Source organism: Nyctereutes procyonoides, unplaced genomic scaffold, assembly GCF_905146905.1.
Source record: "Nyctereutes procyonoides isolate TBG_1078 unplaced genomic scaffold, NYPRO_anot_genome, whole genome shotgun sequence".
NCBI classification, from domain to species: domain Eukaryota; kingdom Metazoa; phylum Chordata; class Mammalia; order Carnivora; family Canidae; genus Nyctereutes; species Nyctereutes procyonoides.
The window spans coordinates 15,024,259-15,047,350 of NW_026575044.1; the positions used below are offsets into that span (position 1 = coordinate 15,024,259).

Consider the following 23,092-nt stretch of genomic DNA (forward strand, 5'->3'; position numbering starts at 1 on the left):
TTTGCTCACACCACATACAGAGCCCACTTTCTTAGTTCTCCACAACAAACATGTTACATATAACAAAGCCAAATATTTAGAGGAAGATAAGAGTACATTTCTAGGTAAGCCTTGTAATGCCACCAGAAGTGATAACTCTCGAGTTCACAGGCTGCAGATTGAATATCAGCGTCCTTGGCTAACTCCCCATTAGATCCTGTCTGTGCTCCTTTGTTGAGTATCATTTACTTCCACTTGCCCAGTGAGAATTTCCAGGAGCCTTCACTTTTGCTGTAGAAGAGCAGTAGACCTTCAAATCCTCGGTCCCAAAAAAGTAGAGAGGATCCTCTTCCCTGCCTCCAAGGCTTACTCCTTCCTTACCTGGCATGATTTATAGTGGGAATATTTTTCAAATAAGAACTTGTCTCCACTCCCAAGGGGTGACCTGACCTGACCTCCATAGCTAGTTAGGTCACACTAGTACATTTGCCAGCAACTATTTAACATTAAATCTCACCATGCAAGGGAAAGAGCTTTCCTATGTAGGTCTATATTTAGAAGGGGAAGATTCTCTAGTCTTAAAATGAATGGCATTATATGGCTAAAAATAATGGCAGTTTATGCGGTAAATCAACAACTTCACATCTTAGTGTACAGCACCTACTTTCAGATTTTGATAAGTTTACAGTTTTGTTTCTCAGATACAATGACTAGAAACATGTTTTACTTTTTATATAAAGGGCTTATCTTGATCATTGAAATGAATGGAATATATTTCAATGCCTTCAACTCTAGAAATGTCTAATGAGTGTTCTCTGGCAAAAAAAATTTTTAATTAATTTTAAAATCTTTCAGCACTCTGTTATACTTTAGTTCTCTTATCCACATAAATTTTATTGTTTTATGTGTTTTGAGGTATGATGTAAATTCAGGTGGAATATTCAAGGAAGAGGTGGTTACAGTTGCAACTATGAACATGAATGAGCCTTTTTTTCCTTTTTTTTAATTTAGATTCAATTAAATTTTTTGAAAGATTTTATTTATTTATTCATTAGAGACGCAGAGAGAGGCAGAGACATAGGGGTGAAGCAGGCTCCATGTAGGAAGCGCGATGCAGACTCAATCCCAGGACCCCAGGATCATGCCCTGAGCCAAACCACTGTGCCACCCAGGCGTCTCTAAATTCAGTTAATTAACATACAGTGTGTTATTAGTTTCGGAGGTAGAGTTCAGTGATTCATCAGTCTTGTATTATATTCAGTGCTCCTTACATTACATGGCCTCCGTAATGCTTATCACCCAGTTAACCCCATCCCCCCACCTGCTATGAATGAGACTTCTAAGGATAAGAGGAACAGGAATGTGCCATGGAAGGTATAGAGGAGAAAAAAGGATGTTTGTTTTATGTTTTTTTTTAAGGACTCATTATTGGAAAGGTGGAAAATCCATTATCATAAAAGATCAAGAGGGAGAACATTTTCAGGAGAGGTGTTCAGTAGTATTTATGCAGCAAAGAATTTATTAAAAGAAAGAATAAAGGTGGTGAATTTGACAGTAACACAATGTCTTTCTCACAAGTTAAACTGATTGTCTTAAGTTGAATATCTAGTGGGTATGTTCTTTCTCTGCTTACTCCTTATTTATGTGACACTATGTATTTTGTCCTGGATGGTTATTTGAAGAATGTCTATGAAAGTACTTTATACTATAAAATGTTAAATCCTTTCTTTACAAGTTTTGTAAGTTATGTGTGTCTATACATACATATATATACATATATATGTATATGTATATATACTGAACATGATTAAAACAAGGGAGGGTCAAGAATATAATGGTACCCTTACTGGGATTCTAAACCATATGCCAAAACTAAATGGCTTCTGTAAAAGATCCAGAAATGTAAAAAAAGAAAGGAGAAGACATGTTCAAAACAACTTTACTATGTTGAGAATTTTTTGCTTGTTAATTTACTAGAGGTTATAGATTCTAGTATAAAAACTAGAAATGTTATTTCCAATATGGAAATGTCATTTACACTAATGAAATATAAAATTATTATAAAACAACAATAGTGCAAATGTACTGAACTATATACTTAAAAATATTTACAGTTTAAAGTTTATGTGTGATTTTACTACAATTTGAAAAGGAAAAAAAAGATCTGTAAATTCCCATGAGCTGCTTCAAAACAAGAATGCCATGTAACCTTCAAATTATTAATTCCTCTCTGGGTCGTGGTTTTATCTTTTTTGTGGGGGGTGTAGTTTTATTGTAGTTTAATTTATTTTTAACTTAGTTCTATCTTCTTTTTTTTTTTTTTCAAAGATTTTATTTATTTATTCATGAGAGACATAAGGAGAGAGAGAAGCAGAGACACAGGCAGAGGAAGAAGCAGGCTCCATGTGGGGAGCCGGATGTAGGACTTGATCCCAGGTCTCCAGGATCACGGCCTGGTCTGAAGGCAGTGTTAAACCGCTGAGCCACCCAGGCTGCCCTGTAGTTTAATTCTTAGAACAAAGCTAAATATGATAGTGTTTACTCAAGATGCTTAGTGGACCATTAGCTTAATAATCTATTCAGTGTTTGTAACTTGACTTTGAAATTTTCGGTATTATTAAGTTCTGAAGTTGTATACTCATTGTCCTTATGAACCTTGTTAACCAATCCAACCTTGTTAATTTACTGTATTCATTTTAAAAGTTCCTGTAAAACAAATATGGATTCATGAAGGCATATATATTGACATACAGTTATCTCTTTTCTTTCTAGAATGATCTTTGCTGAATGTTCCCCTAACACTTGCCCCTGTGGTGAGCAGTGCTGTAACCAGAGGATACAGAGGCATGAGTGGGTGCAGTGTCTAGAACGATTTCGAGCTGAGGAAAAAGGTTGGGGAATCAGAACCAAAGAACCCCTAAAAGCTGGGCAGTTCATCATTGAATACCTAGGGGAGGTTGTCAGCGAACAGGAGTTCAGGTACAGTGATGAATAATGATACTCCAGTAAAATGGCAAAGGTACCAAATTAGAATGGAGAATGGAAGATTTCAGATTTACTTTCAACTTAATCACTAACTGACTTTCAATTCTTCTTCTCCTCTTTAGGAACAGAATGATTGAGCAATATCATAATCACAGTGACCACTATTGCCTGAACCTGGATAGTGGGATGGTGATTGACAGTTATCGGATGGGTAATGAGGCCCGATTCATCAACCACAGCTGTGACCCAAACTGTGAAATGCAGAAATGGTAAGGAAGCAGGGGAGGGTGAATCCACGAATCCAAGAGAGCAGAAGGCATTGAGGGTCAAAGAGATGAGTCTTCCCTCAGTGCCAGTCAGCTTACACAAGCACCTCAGGCAATTCCCTGTTGTACCATACCTCCAGAGAGATACTACTGCTATTTTTTCACTTCATCATAACTATTCCCAGAAAAATACAATATATATAATGTAATACCGAATACTTACCAACTGCTTACTGTGTGCCAGGCACTGTGTTACATGGTTCTTCTCCTGTTAGGTCACTCAGCATATTTATTACATGCCCACTGGATTTGTTAGCAATGAGAAACAAAAATAAGTAAAATAGAAAAGACTCTTAACTGTAAAAAATTACACCTAAAAAACAATTCAGGGCAGCCCGGGTGGCTTAGTGGTTTAGCGCCGCCTTCAGACCAGGCTGTAATCCTGGAGATCTGGGATCAAGTCCTGCGTCAGGCTCCCTGCTCAGTGGAAAGTGCTTCTTCCCCTACCCCTCCCTATTGCATGCACACTATCTCATGTGCTGTCTCTCACCCTCTCAAAGATCTTTAAAAAACAAAAATAGGGATCCCTGGGTGGCGCAGCGGTTTGGTGCCTGCCTTTGGCCCAGGGCGTGATCCTGGAGACCCGGGATCAAATCCCACGTCGGGCTCCCGGTGCATGGAGCCTGCTTCTCCCTCTGCCTATGTCTCTGCCCCTCTCTCTCTCTCTCTCTCTCTCTCTCTGTGTGTGTGTGTGACTATCATAAATAAATTTAAAAAAAAAAAATTAAAAATAATAAAAAAAATAAAAAATAAAAAACAAAAATAAAATCTTAAAAAAAAAAAGTATAGGACTTAAACTCTCCAGTCAAGTGACAGAATGGAATTCAACATCCATTTACAATAAAGACTAAACAAAGTGGGTATAAGGGGACATACCTCAAATAGTAAAGGCCATATAAAACAAGCCCACAGGGATCCCTGGGTGGCGCAGCAGTTTGGCGCCTGCCTTTGGCCCAGGGCGCGATCCTGGAGACCCGGGATTGAATCCCACATCAGGCTCCCGGTGCATGGAGCCTGCTTCTCCCTCTGCCTATGTCTCTGCCTCTCTCTCTCTGTGTGTGACTATCATAAATAAATAAAAATTTAAAAAAAAAAAAAACAAGCCCACAGCCAACATCTTACTCAATGGTGAAAGTCTGAAAGCTTTTACTCTTAAAATCAGGAAAAGGCAACTCCCACCACTTTTATTCAAATAGTACTAGAACTACTGGCCAGAGCAATTAGGCAACAAAAAGAAATAAAATATAACCTAATTGGAGAAGAAGTAGAACCGTCTCCATTGCAGAGGACATGACTTTATACATAGGAAACCCTAAACACTCTCCCAGTTGTTAGAACTGATAAATGAAGTCAGTTAACTGGTTTTAGACTACAAAATCAAAATATAAAACTCAGTTACATTTTCATACTCTTAATAATGAACTATCAGAGAAATTAAGGGGAAAAAAATCCCATTTGCAAAACAGCATGGAAAATAAAATACCTAAGAGTAAGTTTAATCGAAGATGTGAAAGGCATGTACATTGAAAATGCTAATTTGTTCATGAAAATAATTGAAGAAGGCTCAAGTAAATGGATGACATCATATGCTCATGGAATGGAAGAATTAATATTGTTAAAACATCCATACTGCCTAAAGCAGTCTACAAATTCAATGTAATCAAAATTTCAGTGGCCAATTTCAGAGAAGTTGACCAAAGGATCCTCAGACCTCCAAATAGTGAAAGCAATTGCAAAAGAAGAAGAAAGGTAAAGGCATCTCACGTCCTGATTTCAAATTATATTGTGAAACTATAGTAATCAAAGCAGTATAGTATTGGCTTAAAAATGACACAAATAGAATAGAGAGCTCAGAAATAAACCCATGCTTGTATGATCAATTTATATCAAAGGAGCCATTAATACATAGTAAGGAGCACGCAGTCTATTCAATAAATTCTGTTGGGAAAACTGGACAACCACACAAAAAAGAATGAAACTAGACCCCAGTTTCATACCATACACAAAAATCAAGCCAAGATGTTTTAAACACTTGAAGGTAGCACCTGAAATCATAATATTCCTAGAAGGAACCATAGGGAGTAAGCTGTAAGCTCCTTGACATCAGTCTTGGTGAGGATTTTTGGGGTTTAACACCAAAAGCAAAGAGCAACAAAAGTAGAACTAAGCAAGTGGATTATTTCAAACTATAACTTTTCTATAAAGCAAAGGAAACCATCAACAAAATAAAACAAGAATCCTCAAATGGGAGAAAATATTTGCAATTCATATATATGATAAGTGGTAATACATAAAATATATAAAGAACCACAACTCGGGGACCCCTGGGTGGTGTAGCGGTTTAGCGCCTGCCTTTGGCCCAGGCGTGATCCTGGAGGCCCGGGATCGAATCCCACATCGGGCTCCCGGTGCATGGAGCCTGCTTCTCCCTCTGCCTGTGTCTCTGCCCCTCTCTCTCTCTCTCTCTCTCTCTCTCTCTCTCTCTCTCTCTGTGTGTGTGTGTGTGTGTGTGTGTGACTATCATAAATAAATAAAAATTAAAAAAAAGAAAAAGAAAAAAAAAAGAACCACAACTCAGTGGCAACAAAGCAGTCCAATTTTTAAAAACGGGCAAATGATCTGAATGGACATCTTTCTGTAGAAGTCATGCAGATGGCCAACAGGTACATGAAAAGGGGCTCAACATCACTTAATCATCAGAGATATGCAAACTGAAACCACAGTGAAATAACACCTCACACCTGTTGAAATGGCTTTCATCAAAAAGACAACACAAATGTTGGTGAGGAAGAGGAGAAAAACGAACGCTTGTGCACTGTTGAGAATGTAACTTGGTGCACCCACTATGGAACAGTGTGGAGTTTCCTCAAAAAAATAAACTCAGGGGCACCAGACTGACTCAGTAAACAAAGCATGCAACTCTTGATCTCAGGGTCATAAGGAGCCTGTTTAAAAAAAAAAAAAATTACAAATAGAGCTACCTCTGTGATCTCTCTCGCTCTGTCTCTCAAATAAAATCTTTAAAACACACACACTCACACAATGAGACACCACCTCACACCCATTAGAATGGCTACTGTCAAAATCACAGAAAACTAGTGTTGGTGAGGACATGGATGAATTAAGATCCTTTCACATGGTGTGTGGGAGTGAAGAATGGTATTTCTACTTGAAGAAAACCATATGGAGGAACCTCAAAAAATTAAAAATAAAATTACCATATGACCCAGCAATTCCATCTCTGAGTATTTATGTAAAAGGACTGAGCACAGTTTTGAAGATGTATCTGCACCCTCATATTCCTCCCAGCAACATTCATAATAGCTCAAATGTGGAAGCAGTCCATGTGTCCATCAGTGGGTGAATAAATAAGCAAAATGTGGTATACTTATATACAGTGGAACTAAATCATCTTCAAAAAGGAAGGAAATTTTGCAATATCCTACATCATGGATGGATCTTGATGGCATCATGCCAAGTGCAAATAGTCACAAAAAGACAAATATTGTACAATTCTGCTTATATAAGGTACTTAACGGTATTCAAAATCATAAATGGTTGGGGGTATATAACGGTATTCAAAATCATAAAAGGAACAGATGATTACTGTAAGTATATTTCAGTCTTACAAGATGAAAGGAGCTGGGAGCATGGTTGATGGTGATGGCTGTGCCACAGTGTGGATATACTTAATATCCCTGAACGGTACACTTTAAAATGGTTGAGATGGTAGATTTTATGTTATGTGTGTTTTAACATCACTTTTTAAAAGTTAATTGGATAGTTTGAGCAACTCTATTTTTGTAAGTTTTTTAACTTTATGAATTAGGTAGAGACACAGATTTTAAGTGGAAATTGCCATCCATTTTTACAGATGTATACACCCATACAACCCACATCCTTATCAACATATAGAATGTTTCCATTGTTTCAAATGTACAAGCTCACCACCTCGAAGGCAAGCAGTGATGTGGTTTCCATCACCAGATTTGTTTTGCCTATTGCTGAACTGCATATACATAAATCTGTGTCTGGCTTCTTTCACTTAGAATGGCTTTACAATTTATCCATGTTGTTAAATTATTGATTTTTATTCTGGGCTAATGTTCTTTGTGTAATTCACCACAGTTTATTTTCCTAAACAACTTTCTTCTATTTAGAAAGTTAAATGCAATTAACAAATTCCTTGAAAAAGCACAACTTACCAAAAACAGCACAAGAAGAGATAAAAAATGCAAATGTCTACCAGTGAAATTGAATGTGTAATAACAGTTTCTGACAAAAGCTCCAGGCTCAAATATCTTCATTGATAATTATCTATGTACTTAAGAAATAATGTCTATACTATCAATATCATATAAACTCTTCCATTTCAAAAGGCTGCTATAACCTTCATCTGAAACCTAACAATATTGTTAAAAAAAAAAAAAGAAATATAGGCCGGTTAACTTCTTGTTAAATCCAGAATCTACAAATAAATAAATAAGAAAATCTAGTTTTTAAAATAGTTCAAAGATTGGGAAAATCAAAGAAATTTTAAAAGTATTCAATAAAGGGGCACCTGGGTGGCTCAGTCAGTTAAGTGTCTGGCTTCAGCTCAGGTCATGATCTTAGGATCCTGGAATCAAGCCCTGCATCCTCCTCTGCACTCAGTGGGGAACGTGCTTCTCCTTTCCCTCTTTCTCTGCTGCTCATGCTCACTTGCTCTGTCAAATAAAATCTTAAAAAAAAAATAGTCAATAAACATATAAATAGGTGCTTAATATCTTTAACCATCCAAGAGAAATAGTAAACTGTGTTGGAAAACTACTACATACTCCCCCTAAAATGGCTACAAAGAATGACAGAGTGTTGCTGAGTATGTAGTATGATACAAATGCTTTTAGATGCTGGTAGAAGTGTAAATTGCTATATAACCACTTTTTAAAAAATGTTTGCCAGTGCCTATCAAAGCTAAGCATACCCAGTAACCCCAGAACACCAGTCCTAAGTATTTCCCTAACAGAAGTGAGTGTTCATGTTCAAAAGAACATGTGCAAGAATATCCACAGAAATTGTTGTATAACAGCTAAAAACTACAAGCAATCCAAATATTTATCAACAGAACAAGTATCTAAATTGTGCTGTATTTACACAATGGAATGTTACATAGCAAAGATACATCACAGCTACAATGTAACATTGTGTGGAAGAACCTAGCATATGATTGTATTTACCTCCTTCAGTGTATTCCATTTATTTGAGGTTCAAAAGAGACAAAACTAGACTGTAGTGGTAGAGTTTGGAATTGTAACAGATACTGTTTGGAAAAAGGTACTAATTGAGAGAGAAAGGTTTCTGGGAAGTTACACAGGTGTAAAGATATATAAATTCAACAAGCTAACTATACATCTGGGATTCCATACAGGAATCCCCTTCCAGGGGTACCTGGGTGGCTCAGTTGGTTGAATGTTGGACTCTTGATTTTGGCTCAGGTCATGATCTCAGGGTTGTGGGGTCAAGCCCTGTGTCTTGCTTGACATGGGGTGTGGAGTCTGCCTAAGGTTTTCTCTGTTCCTCTCGCTCTGCCTCTTGCCTCTCTTGTCTTCTCTCTCTCTCTCTCCCTGCCTCCGTCTCCCCCTCCCTCCCTCCCTTACCCTCTCTATAAATAAGAATTGGGGATCCCTGGGTGGCTCAGCAGTGTAGTGCCTGCCTTTGGCCCAGAGTGTGATCCTGGAGACCCGGGATCGAGTCCCACATTGGGCTCCCTGCATAGAGCTGGCATCTCCCTCTGCCTGTGTCTCTGCCCGTGTGTGTGTGTGTGTGTGTGTGTGTGTGTGTGTGTGTGTGTGTGTGTGTCTCATGAATAAATAAAGTCTTTAAATAAGTAAATAAATAATCCCTCCAAAATTTAAGTTATTTTATTTGATAATCTCTACACCCAAACATGAGACTTGAACTTAACCTTGAGATTAAGTGTCATGTGCTCTTCTAACCCAACCAGGTGCCCCACAAATTCCTCCAAATTTTTAAAACTAGGGCAACCCCAGGTGGCTCAGCAGTTTAGCACCGCCTTCAGCCCAGGGCCTGATCCTGGAGACCGGGGATCGAGTCCCACATCGGGCTCCCTGCATGGAGCCTGCTTCTCCCTCTCCCTGTGTCTCTACCTCCCTCTCTCTCTCTGTGTGTGTGTATCTCTCATTAATAAATAAATTTAAAAAAAACACAAATTTTTAAAACTGTACAGGGCATAATCAAATTTTAAATGTTATGATGTAGACCAAGGGTCAGCAAACTTTTTAGGTGTGCCAGTAAAAATTTACAAAGTTATAGAGGGAGGTTGCTATAGTTTGCCAGCCACTAGCATAGACTAAAAATGCTTTCTGAATTTAGGGGGAAATAAAACAAAAACTGAATATATTACATTTGACAAGGGTAGGATCCAAGCAGTTTTGATGTTTCCAACATTAGCAGGGAGGCAGGAATGAAATAAAAGAAGTTGTGGAATCAAACAGCCTGGATTTGAATCCCCTGGTTTTGGTTTTGGTTTTAAAGATTTTATTTATTTATTCCTCAGAGACACAGAAAGAGGCAGAGACATAGGCAGAGGGACAAGCAGGCTCCATTCAGGGAACCTGATGTGGGACTCGATCCTGGGGATTCCAGGATCACACCCTGGGCCAAAGGCAGGTGCCAAACTGCTGAGCCACCCAGGGTTCCCAAATCCCCTGGTTTTGAATGCAGCTTACTTGCTATGTGACTAAGCAAACTGCCTAAGCCACATATACCTCCTACATAAAATAAGGATCATAATACCTATCTCATCCAGTGGTTCTGAGCAGTAATGAGCTAACCCATTTGTCAGTATGACATGGTGGTTAAGATTTTTTTTTTTTTTATGATAGTGACACAGAGAGGCGGGGGGGAAGCAGAGACATAGGCAGAGGGAGAAGCAGGCTCCATGCACCAGGAGCCCGACGTGGGATTCGATCCCGGGTCCCCAGGATTGAGCCCTGGGCCAAAGGCAGGCGCCAAACCGCTGCGCCACCCAGGGATCCCTGGTGGTTAAGATTTTGAAGCCAGGGCAGCCCTGTGGCTCAGCAGTTTGCGCCACCTTCAGCCCAGGGCGTGATCCTGGAGACCTGGTATCGAGTCCCACATCAGGCTCCCTGCATGGAGCCTGCTTCTCCCTCTGCCTGTGTTTCTGCCTCTGCCTCTCTCTCTCTCTCTCTCTCTCTCTCTCTCTCTCTCTCTGTCTCTCATGGATAAATAAATAAAATCTTTAAAAAAAAAAAAAAGAAAAAGATTTTGAAGCCAGACTGCCTTGATTTGAAACTCAATTTGATTCCCTCAGTTATTAGCCATGTAACTTTTGATAACTTACTTATTAACCTCTCTGTACTTCAGCTTCCTCATTTAGAAAATGGGGGCTGTAATACTACCTAATAATAGTGCCTTCTTGGGGCACATGGGTGGCCCAGTCAGTGAAGCCTCTGACTCTTGATCTCAGCCCAGGTCTTGATCTCAGGACTTTGAGTTCAAGCCCTCACTGGGGATCCATGCTGGGCCTGGGGGGGAAAAAAAAAAAAAGATGCCGTTTTATGCTGCTATTGGGAGGACTAAATAAGTTATTACAACAAAATGTTATAGCAATCAATTAATGATACCTACAATTATTATTACATAAAGCATCAAGAATAGTACATGATAAATCAGTAATAAGTTACATAAAATAGAACCAAAGAGAGACTCATATACAGGGGAGAAAGATGAAGATCAGTAGGAACTAGAAGATCTTTATAGATAGGACATATGAAAATAATAAGTAGACTAATGCCACGTTTTAGAGGGACTTTGAATACCAAGCAGGAAAAGTTAAAACCTATTCCAACTGACAGCATAGAGAGTGTTTTCCAGAAAGCTGATTGAGGACAATTAGTCTGTCAGTGTTATTAAAGCTGAAGAGATCAGGAAACAGAAAAAAAGGCAAATTTGAAATCAGTGTATCAATTTTTCTAGGTTTCAGGCAAGGTATTAAGAATCTCTGCCTTGGGGCACCTGGTTGGCTCAGTTAGTGAAGCATCTGCCTTTGGCTCAAGTCATGATCTCGGGATCCTGGGATTGAGCCCCATCATCCGGCTCCCTGGTCAGCGAGGAACCTGTTTCTCCCCCTTCCTCTGCCTGCTGTTCATTTGCTTCTCTCTCTCTCTGTCTCTCTCAAAATCTTTAAAAATAAAAAGAATCGGGTTCCCTGGGTGGCGCAGCGGTTTAGCGCCTGCCCTTTAGCCCAGGGCGCGATCCTGGAGACCCGGGATCGAATCCTACGTCAGGCTCCCGGTGCATGGAGCCTGCTTCTCCCTCTGCCTATGTCTCTGCCTCTCTCTCTCTCTGTGTGTGTGACTATCATAAATTAAAATAAAATAAAAAGAATCTCTACCTTTAACCCTCTTCTTTTCTGTAGGTCTGTCAATGGAGTATACCGGATTGGACTGTATGCTCTTAAAGATATGCCAGCTGGTACCGAGCTCACTTATGATTACAATTTCCATTCCTTTAATGTTGAGAAACAGGTAAGCATAATCAGTCCAAGAGGGAAGTTGAATGTTGTCACTGGCCTTCTGTAAATATGTTAACTGATCTGCAGCCATTGGGAAGTACATTGGAGAAGGCGGTTTTCACCCCACTTAGTAGGGTGCCAACTCTCCATTATGATCTCAGAACTCTGTAGAAGGAGACTACCCAGTCAAGTTTGGTGTTCAGTCAGTTCTTAACTTGCCTAGTGAAGTTTTCCCAAAATTTAATCTTTCTTTTCCATGGAAACGTATTTATATTTATTTTACTCTCAATTATTTTCCTCTGTACAAAAATATCTTGACTCAAACTTGCTTTTGGGTGTCCAGATGCTCAGGCATTCTGTTTGAACTTGTGAGACTGTAGGCCAAAAGTCCTCTCTTTCCTTTCCAAGCAACTGTGTAAGTGCGGCTTTGAGAAATGTCGAGGAATCATTGGGGGCAAAAGTCAGCGCATGAACGGACTCGCCAGCAGCAAAAGCAGCCAGCCTGTGGCTACACATAAAAAGTCTGGACGGTCAAAAGAGAAGAGAAAGTCTAAGCACAAGCTGAAGAAAAGGGTGAATAATGATCTCATTCATGGCTTTCCCTGCACAGCCACTGAGGGGCAGTTATAAAGATAAGGGCTACATACAAGGAGGGTGGCATTTTAAAGTGGTTCCAGTACTCTTCAAGGGGATTTCTGATTGACCCTTTCTTTCCTGCCATCTGATCCACATGTTTTTCAGAGAGGCCACCTCTCCGAAGAACCCAGTGAAAACATCAACACTCCAACAAGATTGACCCCCCAATTACAAATGAAGCCAATGTCTAATCGAGAGAGGTAAAAAGGAGGTTTTCTTGGTTTGTGTGAAGTGTTTGTCGCTTTAAAAATTATTAAGCATCTGGTTGAGTCATTCTTTTTTGCAGGAGGTCTTTCACCAAGAATCAGGGATCTATAAATTTGGATGGGCAGGCGTGATATGTCTTTATTTTCCCTAATTTCTAACTGAAATTGAGCATTTCCTTCAAATATGATCATAGGCAAAATGTGTGTGTGTGTGTGTGTGTGTGTGTGTGTAGTATTTGCAGTTCCCATGACTTTACTCACCAATGTTCACATTTTCATATCCTATTACAGTATTACAAATATCTCAAAGTATCATTTACAAGATCTCTACCTTAAAATTACTGTGGTGGTTAAACCCACCGCTAGATCTTGTCATGTGTTAAAAAATTAACATTTTTTTTCTATATCACAATTTCAGGGTTTTTTTTTTAATATTCTGAAAACATTTTCAGTATATTTGGTTTCCTTTTAACCCTGTGAAAAAAATAATTAAAATTTTTTAATCTAAAAATTTTTAAATACTTTAAAACTTTGTTCAGAGAAGGGTTGCATGGGCTTCACCAGGCTGCCAAAGGAATCCATGGCACAGAAAAGATCAAGATTCCTTGCTTTGTTGATACATTAATAGAGCAGTAAAAAAGATCTTTAGCGATCATTTTTGCTCTTCTCTATATTCAGGTAAGATTTGTCCATGTCAGAAGCAAGCAAAGTAAATACATATGTCCTATGTTTCAAATTGTCTTGGGACATATTCTACATCTTCCCTGACCATACATTCCAATATCTTAGAAAGTTCATCTGCATTTATTATTTTACTTTAGTCCCTCTCATCCTGTATCACTTGAGTCATAGAAATTTTAAACTTCAGGAAAACAGATCATCTAGTCCAGTGGTTTTCTGCTTTGGCTGCATATTAGCCTAGGGAGTTTTTAAAACCAACTAATGAAAAAAAAAAAAAAACAAACTAATGCCCATGCCACACCTCAGATCACTTAAAGCAGCATTTTCAGAGGTGGAACCCAGGCAGGCATCAGTATCATAAAGCTCCCGGATGATTTCAATGTCGCTAAGTTAGGAACTATAAAATTGGTCTAATTTTAATTTACTGAGGCCTACAATTTGAGATTTAATCCAGTATCACGTCTGTTTATATATGTGCACTGGGGTGGGGATCAAATTATGGAATCAAACTGTGGAGGGTCTTTCAAGATACACATCCCTTATCTAAGCTTAGAGATCTACTTTGAGCTACTGCACTGAACGTAGCTTGCCCAGTGCATGTTTATCTGAAATGTCTTTGCCTTTATCTGCCTGTCCAGTTCTTGTTACCACTAATCCTGAGCCCTTGCTTCATCTTGGCAACCTCATTCAGAATTTGTGTATATATATTCGGTAAATCTCTGCCTTCATGTCAGACTGCTTACTTGCCAGAATTTGTGCAGCTTTTAAGTGGTATTTGCCAGATATTTATAAATAATAGAGGGGAACGTTTAATGTTATATGGAGGGGGGGAAAAGACGCAAAACTGAATTATGTTTCCCCATATGTTTTTTTTTTTTTTTAAGATTTTATTTATCTATCTAACAGAGTCAGCACAAGTAGGCAGAGCAGCAGATGGAGAGGGAAGCAAGCTCCCCACTGAGCAGGGAGCCTGATGCAGGGCTCAATCCCAGGACCCTGAGATCATGACCCAACCGAAGGCAAACGTTTAACCGACTGGAACACCCAGGCACCTCTATAATTATTTTATAATAGCTGGATTAACTGATAATTATTCCTTTATATCATGTTGACAATGGTTTAGGGGCACCTAACTGGCTCAGTCAGTAGAGTATGTGACTCTTGATCTCTGGGTTGTATGTTCAAGCCCCATGCTGGGTATAGAGAGGACTTAAAATCTTTTTTTTAATTTAATTTTAAGAAATGGTTTACATATAGTGTACATGTAACTTACTGAGTTACTGAATAAAGAAACTTCTTCCTTATAGAAACTTCGTGTTAAAGCATCATGTATTCTTGGTCCGAAACTGGGAGAAGATCCGACAGAAACAAGAGGAAGTAAAGCATACCAGTGATAATCTCCACTCTGCATCATTATACACCCGCTGGAATGGCATCTGCCGAGATGATGGGAACATCAAGTCTGGTATAGCCTAGAAATGAAACATTCCTGTTAATTCCATAATATTGTCTCAAAATGATTTTTTTTAAGATTTTATTTATTCATGAGAGACACATAGAGAGGCAGGGACACAGCAGGGGGCGAAGCAGGCTCCATGCAGGGAGCCTGATGTGGAACTCGATCCCGGGACTCCGGGATCACGCCCTGAGCTGAAGGCAGGCACCAAACTGCTGAGCCACCAAGGTGTCCCTCAAAATGATTATTTTACTTTCATTCTAGTCAATGATTCTTTTTAGTCTGGACCAGAAAAGTTATATCCCAGTGTACAAGCGTCTATTAGCAATCACCTGTCCATCCCAGCTGTTCAAGTTCCTAGGCTGTGCTCTAGGGAATAGGAAGAAACCCCTTCACCAGCTTCCCAGACACCGCCTATGGCCTGAGAGTGTTCAGACATGTGATTGGTAGTGGGTCCCTGGTGTCCCTACCTGGAGAATAACTTGCATATGCATAAATCATTACATCCTATGTGGGAAAAGATGACAGCAGTGTAAATTTGAAGACTTCTTCCCCCCACATTCAGATGAGCATTATACACAGACCTTCTGGTTTCTGTTCTCTAAGCTTCTTGAGTGAATAATGTAATAGCACTCCTGAGTTCGATCTGTTGTCCAGAAAAGAACTGAAAGCAGAGACACTGGCCTGTCCAAACGTCCTTTCTAACTGCATATAGAGTGTTCAAAAGCTCATGCTCCTCTTTGAGTCTTTCCTTCTTTCCCTCAAAATGTAGAAGCAAATGTAGAAGCATATGAAGGAATCTACTATATGGGAACTGATTGGCATAGAAATTGGCCTTATATACTATCAGTAACCTGACTGGCATGAATTTTCTGAACTTAAATCCCAATTAGGTCCAGTCTTCTGGTAACAACAAGTTCTTCCTGAGTCTTTTTTTATAGGTCAGGCTCTGAGCTCAACACATTAAAAGCATTCTCTCATTTAATCTGCATGGTTACCTCCTGAGAGAAGCACTACCAGTATTCCCCTGGTGTAGTCAAGAAGCTGAGACACGGAGTATAAGTAACTTGTCCAAGATCACAAAACTAAGAAGTAGTGAAGCCAGAATTCAAACACAGACTCATTTTGAGGTGCAGCTTTGCAGCCACTATGTTGTACACCATTTGGTCACTTGAGATCAGGTGCTTCTAACTTGCTGCTTTGGTCTCTGTGGTATATTCCAGGGTTTCCTGACATTTCTTTAAGGAGGAGAGAACTCCATGATCGCTAATCTACTTAATCACTTCAAGGAAAATAGAGCAAATGGCAAGGATCCATGGGGGAAGAGAAAGCCACACAATGTTCTCCTTACCTAGAACTGATTTTCACTGTGTCCTTGCAGACGTCTTCATGACCCAGTTCTCCGCCCTGCAGACAGCACGATCGGTTCGAACAAGACGACTGGCAGCAGCAGAGGAAAACATCGAGGTGGCACGGGCAGCCCGCCTTGCCCAAATCTTCAAAGAGATCTGTGATGGCATCATCTCCTACAAAGGTGACTATATTCACCCCAAGGGCTTTCTCTTCAGCTTTCTTCATGTCACATAGCCTCACCTGAGACACCGAGACCAGGAACAACTGACAGTTTGGGGCTAGGAATTGAGATTTATTTCATTCTACTGACGTCAGAGTGTGGGATTTATAGGACTGGTTTTAGTCTCCGGGGGGTGTTGCGAGCTGCTGCTGCTGCTTCTTCTTCTTCTTCTTCTTCTTCTTCTTCTTCTTCTTCTTCTTCTTTTTAATATGTTATTTATTTATTCATGAGAGGCACACAGAGAGAGGCAGAGACACAGGCAAAGGGAGAAGCAAGCTTCTCACAGGGAGCCTGCTGCGGGACTCAATCCCTGAACTGGGATCACACCCTGGGCCAAAGGCAGACGCTCAACCACTGAGCTACCCAGGTGTCCCTGTGTTGCGAGCTTCTAAATCCCTTGACCTTCTATGTAAGTCTTTGATATTTATTAGAGTTTTACCATAGTTAAATATTATATTTAGAAATCATTTTTTAGCTATAGGATAGAAAGATAAAGGTCTCTGTCTTGGATGTAATTTTCCTGAATGAGGCAGGGAATTAGCAAATTAAGGAAAAGGGTGTTATGAACGTACAATTTTAGTGTTTCTTTTATTTTTTTTTTTTTTTTAAGATTTTGGTAGGTGGGGCACGTGGGTGGCTCAGTCAGTGAAGCGTCTGCCTTCGGTTCAGGTCATGATCTCAGGGTCCTGGGATCAAGTCAGGCATCAGGCTCCCTGCTGAGCAGGGAATCTGCTTCTCCCTCTGCCCCTCCCCCAGCTTGTGCTTTCTTCTCACTTGCTCTCAAATAAATACATAAAATCTTTTTTTTTTTTTTAAGTAATCTCTACACCCAAATGGGACTCCAGTTTATAACCCTGAGATCAAAAGTCACACATTCTACTGACTGAGCTTTTTCTAAAGCACTTTCATGCAAACACCTTTAACACTCCTTTCTTCTTTCAAGATCTCTTTTGAGTATGTATTGTGAGTGATGGTTGAATAAGGAGAGTTTTTAATTTGGGGTAGGTAGTGTGGTAATGTATGTGACTTTTTCTGACCAGGAAATTTGGGGATGTTTAAAATGAGAGATTTTTAACAAATAATTGCAGCTTTTTGCCATCAACTTTGGCCTATCCCTCCCTCCCTCTCCCTAGATTTTGAGTAACTTGATTTTCCTTCTCTTTTCTTTCTCAGTCTACTGCCTGTCTCTATACCTTAGTGGCTTTTTGCAGTTTTGTTAATCTAAGGTTCTAGAGAAGAAAGGAGGAACCAGCCTGTCCTAATGTGTAAAATTTTGTGGTACCTGTTCCCTTTCCATCCTGAAAAAGTCACACTCCCCATTGCCAACCAGCCCCATCTGATCTAATGTGAAACTTCTGCCAATATATCTACATGTCCCTACATGCTGGGAATGAAATTACAGTCTTTTTATCTCACTGTAGTAAAATAAGTTGCTAAAGAGTAGGGTAGAATATAAAGAAGGTTCCCAAAAAATTAAAGATGGAGGGGTTACGTGGGTGGCTCAGTCCGTTGAGCATCCAACTCTTGGTTTCAGCTCAGATCATGATGTTATTCTCTGTATTCTCTGTGTCGTGAGATCAAGCCCCATGTCAAGCTACACACTCGGCACAGAGTCTGCTTAGGATTCTCTCTCTCACTCTGCCCCTTTCCCCTGCCTCCTACATGCTCACTCCCCTTCTCAAACAAATACAAATAAATAAATCTCAAAAAAAAAAAAAGAAAGAAAATACAAGAATTCAAAATATAAATAGGTAGAAAATACCATATGAGCCAGTAATCACACTATTTATCCAAAGAAAATGAAAATACTAATTCAAAAAGATAAATGCATCCCTATATTTTTTGCAGCATTATTTTTTTTTTAAGATTTTATTTATTCATAAGAGATACAGAGAAAGAGAAGCAGAGACCTAGGCATAGGGAGAAGCAGGCTCCATGCAGGGAGCCTGATGTGGGACTCGATCCCGGGACCCCAGGATCACGCCCTGGGCTGAAGCCAGGCGCCAAACCACTAAGCCATCCAGGAGTCCCTGCAGCATTATTTTGAATAGCCAAAATACGGAATCAGCCCAGGGTCCATCCATAAATGAATGGTAAAGAAGAGGTGGAATATACATACAATGGAATATTACTTGGCTGTGAGAAAAAAGGAAATCTTGCCATTTGTGACAACTTGGGCAGACCTACAGAGCATTATACCTAGTGAAGTAAGTCAGACAAATCCCTGTGATTTCACTTGTATGTGGAATCTAAAAAGCAAAATGAGCAAATAGATTCTTTTTTTTTTTTAAGGATTTTTTTATTTTTATTTTTATTTATTTATGATAGTCACAGAGAGAGAGAGAGAGAGGCAGAGACACAGGCAGAGGGAGAAGCAGGCTCCATGCACCGGGAGCCCGATGTGGGATTCGATCCCGGGTCTCCAGGATCACGCCCTGGGCCAAAGGCAGGCACCAAACCGCTGCGCCACCCAGGGATCCCGAGCAAATAGATTCTTAAATACAGAGAACAAACTGGTGTTTGCTGGAGGGTAGGGGTGGGAAGTGGAGGTATGAATTAGATAAAGGGGATTAAGAGGTACAGACTTGCTGTTACAGAATAAGTTATAGAGATTAAGAGTACAGCTTAGAGAACGTAGTCTACGGTTGAGCATCTGCCTTTGGCTCAGGGCATGATCCCGGGGTCCTAGGATCAAGTCCCACATCGGGCTCCCCACATGGAGCCTGCTTCTCCCTCTGCCTTTGTCTCTGCCTCTGTCTCTCATGAATAAATAAATAAATATTAGAAAAAGAGAGAACATAGTCTGTAATAGTGTGGTGACAGATGGTGACTGCACTTATCATGGCAGTGAATGTTGTGTAACATGCAGAATTGTCAGATCACAATGTTGTGCACCTGAAACTAATACAACATTGTATGTTAACTATCATCAGTAATAAAATAGAATTTTTTTTTTCATGAGAGACACACAGAGAGAAAGAGGCAGAGACACAGCAGAGGGAGAAGCAGGCTCCATGCAGGGAGCCCGACGTGGAACTCGATCCTGGATCTCCAGGATCACACCCTGGGCTGGAGACAGCGCTAAAACGCTGACCTACCCGGGCTGCCCTAAAATAGAATTTTTTTAATGATTTTTATTTATTTGAGAAAGTGTACACACAAGCAGGGAGGAGCGAGAGAGAGGGAGAGAGAGAATGTCAAGCAGACTCCCCACTGAGGACAAAGCTGACACAGGCCTCAATCTCATGACCCTGAGATCTTGACCTAAGCCAGAACCAAGAGTCAGGAGCTTAACCGACTGAGCCACCCAGGTGCCCCATAAAATAGAACTTTTAAAAAGAATGTAGGTAAAGTAGTGAGAGTAACCCCATAGCCTGAATTGTTTTCATAATATAAAGTAAACTGTTATAAGAAAACGGGTCTCAAGGCAGCCCCGGTGGCGCAGTGGTTTGGCACCGCCTGCAGCCCGGGGCGTGATCCTGGAGACCCTGGATTGAGTCCCATGTCGGGCTCTCTGCATGGAGCCTGCTTCTCCCTCTGCCTGTGTCTCTGCCTCTCATTCTCTCTCTGTGTCTCCATAAATAAATAAATAAAATCTTTAAAAAAAAAGAAAAAGGGTCTCAGAAAATATTTACAGTACTAAATTATTCATTATCTGGAATTTAATTGAATCCAAACCAACAAAATAACATTAACTGTGGTCTATTAACAAGAACTAGAAAATATTTTTTGGTTAAGATGCTCTTTGCTTTAGAAGAACTTGTAAAGCAGGGAATTGTCCTCAGCAGCCTCACTGCCTCAACAATTTATTATCCTTCACTGCCCATCTTCAGGGTCATCCTCAAAGTAGCTTCTCTCCTACTAAGTACCCACATTTCTGAAGAGACCTGTATATTCACGGTCAGGCCTCATTTAAAGCTTAGATTTTTGTTTTTCCTAACTTCTAATTTGGGGAATAATACATTTTCAACAAGGAGTTAGTACTTGCCTCCTTTGTGTCACATAGTCCTTCTAAACCTTGCCTTCTTTTGCAGATTCTTCCCGACAAGCTTTGGCAGCACCCCTCTTGAACCTCCCCCCAAAGAAAAAGTAAGTGCACAAATGTGGAACTCCTGTGAGTTCTATACCAGGATCAAGTGTCCCAGACTGACACCCTGGCTTTCTGCCTCAGGAATGCTGATTACTATGAGAAGATCTCAGAGCCCCTGGACTTGGCCACCATAGAGAGGCAGATCCTCACTGGCCATTACAAGACCGTGGAGGCCTTTGACGCTGACATGCTCAAGGTGTTTCGGAATGCTGAGGTACTGATGCCGATTTCATACATGGATTTAAGAAGTTTGTTTTGAAGAAGAGGTGGGCAAAGGGTGGGCTAAACAGAGGATGGGCATCAGAGAGGGCCCTTGTGCTGAGCTCTGGGTGACGTACATAAGTGGTGAATCACTGAATTCTCCAGAAATCAATATTACACTATAGGTTAACTAACTATACTTTATTTTTTTTTTATTTATTTATTTATGATAGTCACAGAGAGAGAAAGAGAGGCAGAGACACAGGCAGAGGGAGAAGCAGGCTCCATGCACCGGGAGCTCGATGTGGGATTCGATCCCGAGTCTCCAGGATCGCGCCCTGGGCCAAAGGCAGGCGCCAAACCGCTGCGCCACCCAGGGATCCCACTAACTATACTTTAAATAAAAACTTTAAAGAAAAAAAAGTTTGTTTTGAAGAGAACTATTCTAGAAGTTTAAGGTTTTTACTTTCTATCACCCTTTATATTTCTGGGTAAAAAAGGCAGCAATTTTTATTGAGCACCCTTTGTATAAGGGCTACAGACTACTAAATATGGTAGAATCTTATATAATAAAGTCATTGATATGACTAGAATGGAAGACTAAATTATACTCCCTAAAAAGAAATTTCTGTAAAAACCTAATATAGAGGGAGTGCCTGGGTGGCAAGTTTGGTGGGTATATGACTCTTGGTTTCAGCTCAGGTCGTGATCTCAGATCGTGAGATCGAACCGCACTTGGGGCTCATGCTCAGCAGGGAGTCTCCGTGAGAATCTTGCCTCTGCTCATTCCCCCACCCACTCATGTGTGCATGCACGCTCTCTCCCTAGATGATGAATGGATAAATCTTGGGGAGTGGAAACAGAATTTAGTATTGAACCTTTGTACTTACATAATACATTTTACCATACTAAAGTCATATCTGTATTTTCTTCCCTCAAGACAATAAGTTCATGTGAAATACACAGAATTATGTATAATAAATAGAAGTTAATCGAAGGTTGGAATTGAGGGACATTAAACTAACAGGTCATAGAATAGGTGAGGCTCATTGAAGAAAATGTGGCCTTGAACTGATTTGAAGGAAAAGATGGATATTGTGTGGTACATAGAAAAGAGGAAGTTTTTCAGTGATTTTGAAGAACCTTAGAGAGGAATTGGAGGACACAAGGGGCTACAGGATCAAGGAGGAATTAGGATGAAGACAGAAGCGAGAGAAGAACAGAAAAGTGAAAGAATGAGGTCAGTCCTGAATCACAACATGCTTTCTGCTGACACCCAGCTTCCATATTCAGAGCTTATAGCTCTGTCCCAAGCGTCTCCAAGACGCTCCAAGAGTGTCCCGAGCATCTGTCAGTACAGAACTTGCGCACACTACATTTGTGATGATTATCCCTATTCCATGGTCACTATGTATTTAATCCAATGGACAGTAATGCCTATGGCTGACTTGAATGACAGAGCAACAGAGCAGATGGGAAACCGTCATGTAGATCCTAATTTTTATTCATGTTAGTTAATACTTGATGGTATTGAAAATCTGTTAACCAAAGTGGGAGGATGATGAAAATCCTATTGCCTCCTCAGGGAGGGTGTGTGTGTGTGTGTGTGTGTGTGTGTGTGTGTGTGTGTGTGTGTGTGTGTGTGTGTGTGTGTGTGTTGGAAGCCCTGCCCTCAGGGAGGGTGTGTGTGTGTGTGTGTGTGTGTGTGTGTGTGTGTGTGTGTGTGTTGGAAGCCCTGCCCCTAGCATGGGGCTCAAACTCACCACCCTGAGATCCAGAGTTGCAGCGCCACAAACTAAGCTGGTGGCCAGACATCCCTCTTCAGGTACATTTTTAAGCCATGTTGAGAAGACCGAACATTTCTTTGTTCTGCTTTCTTCAGAAGTACTACGGGCGTAAATCCCCAATTGGGAGAGATGTTTGCCGTCTACGGAAGACCTACTACAATGCCAGGCATGAGGCATCAGCCCAGATTGATGAGATTGTGGGAGAGACAGCAAGTGAAGCCGACAGCAGTGAAACATCTGTCTCTGAGAAGGAGAACGTGCATGAGAAGGATGACGATGTGATCCGCTGTGTCTGTGGCCTCCACAAGGATGAGGGCCTCATGATACAGTGTGACAAGTGCATGGTGAGCCCCGAGCAGGGCACAGGCCTGCTCCTTGGGGGCATGGTGGCCACCTGGCACAAGGCCTCTGGGCTTGATTTGCCTGCTGTACAGGAACTTTAGCTCTGCCTTGGTGTCTCCCATCTCTCACTATTCACCAGATTGCCTTTCTCCCGTTTTATACCTCTTTAATTTGATCCTTCTCTTCCTTTTCCACATCTCGTTCTCTCTGCCCCCTTCCCATTGCTCACATCTCACATAGTCTGGATCGAGGAGGATGCTTTTGTGCAGGATAGGAGCTCCTGACGGAAGAATG

General features: G+C 40.6%; 1 protein-coding gene across 4 annotated transcripts in view; it reads left to right on the forward strand.

Moving 5' to 3' along the window:
* ASH1L (ASH1 like histone lysine methyltransferase) overlaps positions 1–23,092 on the forward strand; it is a 176,288-nt gene that overhangs the window by 145,498 nt on the left and 7,698 nt on the right. For all 4 annotated transcript variants that reach the window (XM_055323449.1, XM_055323448.1, XM_055323447.1 and 1 more), the window contains 10 exons: positions 2,752–2,958; positions 3,087–3,233; positions 11,731–11,839; positions 12,235–12,399; positions 12,568–12,662; positions 14,657–14,814; positions 16,187–16,339; positions 20,413–20,467; positions 20,550–20,682; positions 22,552–22,800. In XM_055323449.1, coding sequence (XP_055179424.1) covers positions 2,752–2,958; positions 3,087–3,233; positions 11,731–11,839; positions 12,235–12,399; positions 12,568–12,662; positions 14,657–14,814; positions 16,187–16,339; positions 20,413–20,467; positions 20,550–20,682; positions 22,552–22,800 — 1,471 coding nt within the window. The remainder of the gene's footprint in view (positions 1–2,751; positions 2,959–3,086; positions 3,234–11,730; positions 11,840–12,234; positions 12,400–12,567; positions 12,663–14,656; positions 14,815–16,186; positions 16,340–20,412; positions 20,468–20,549; positions 20,683–22,551; positions 22,801–23,092) is intronic.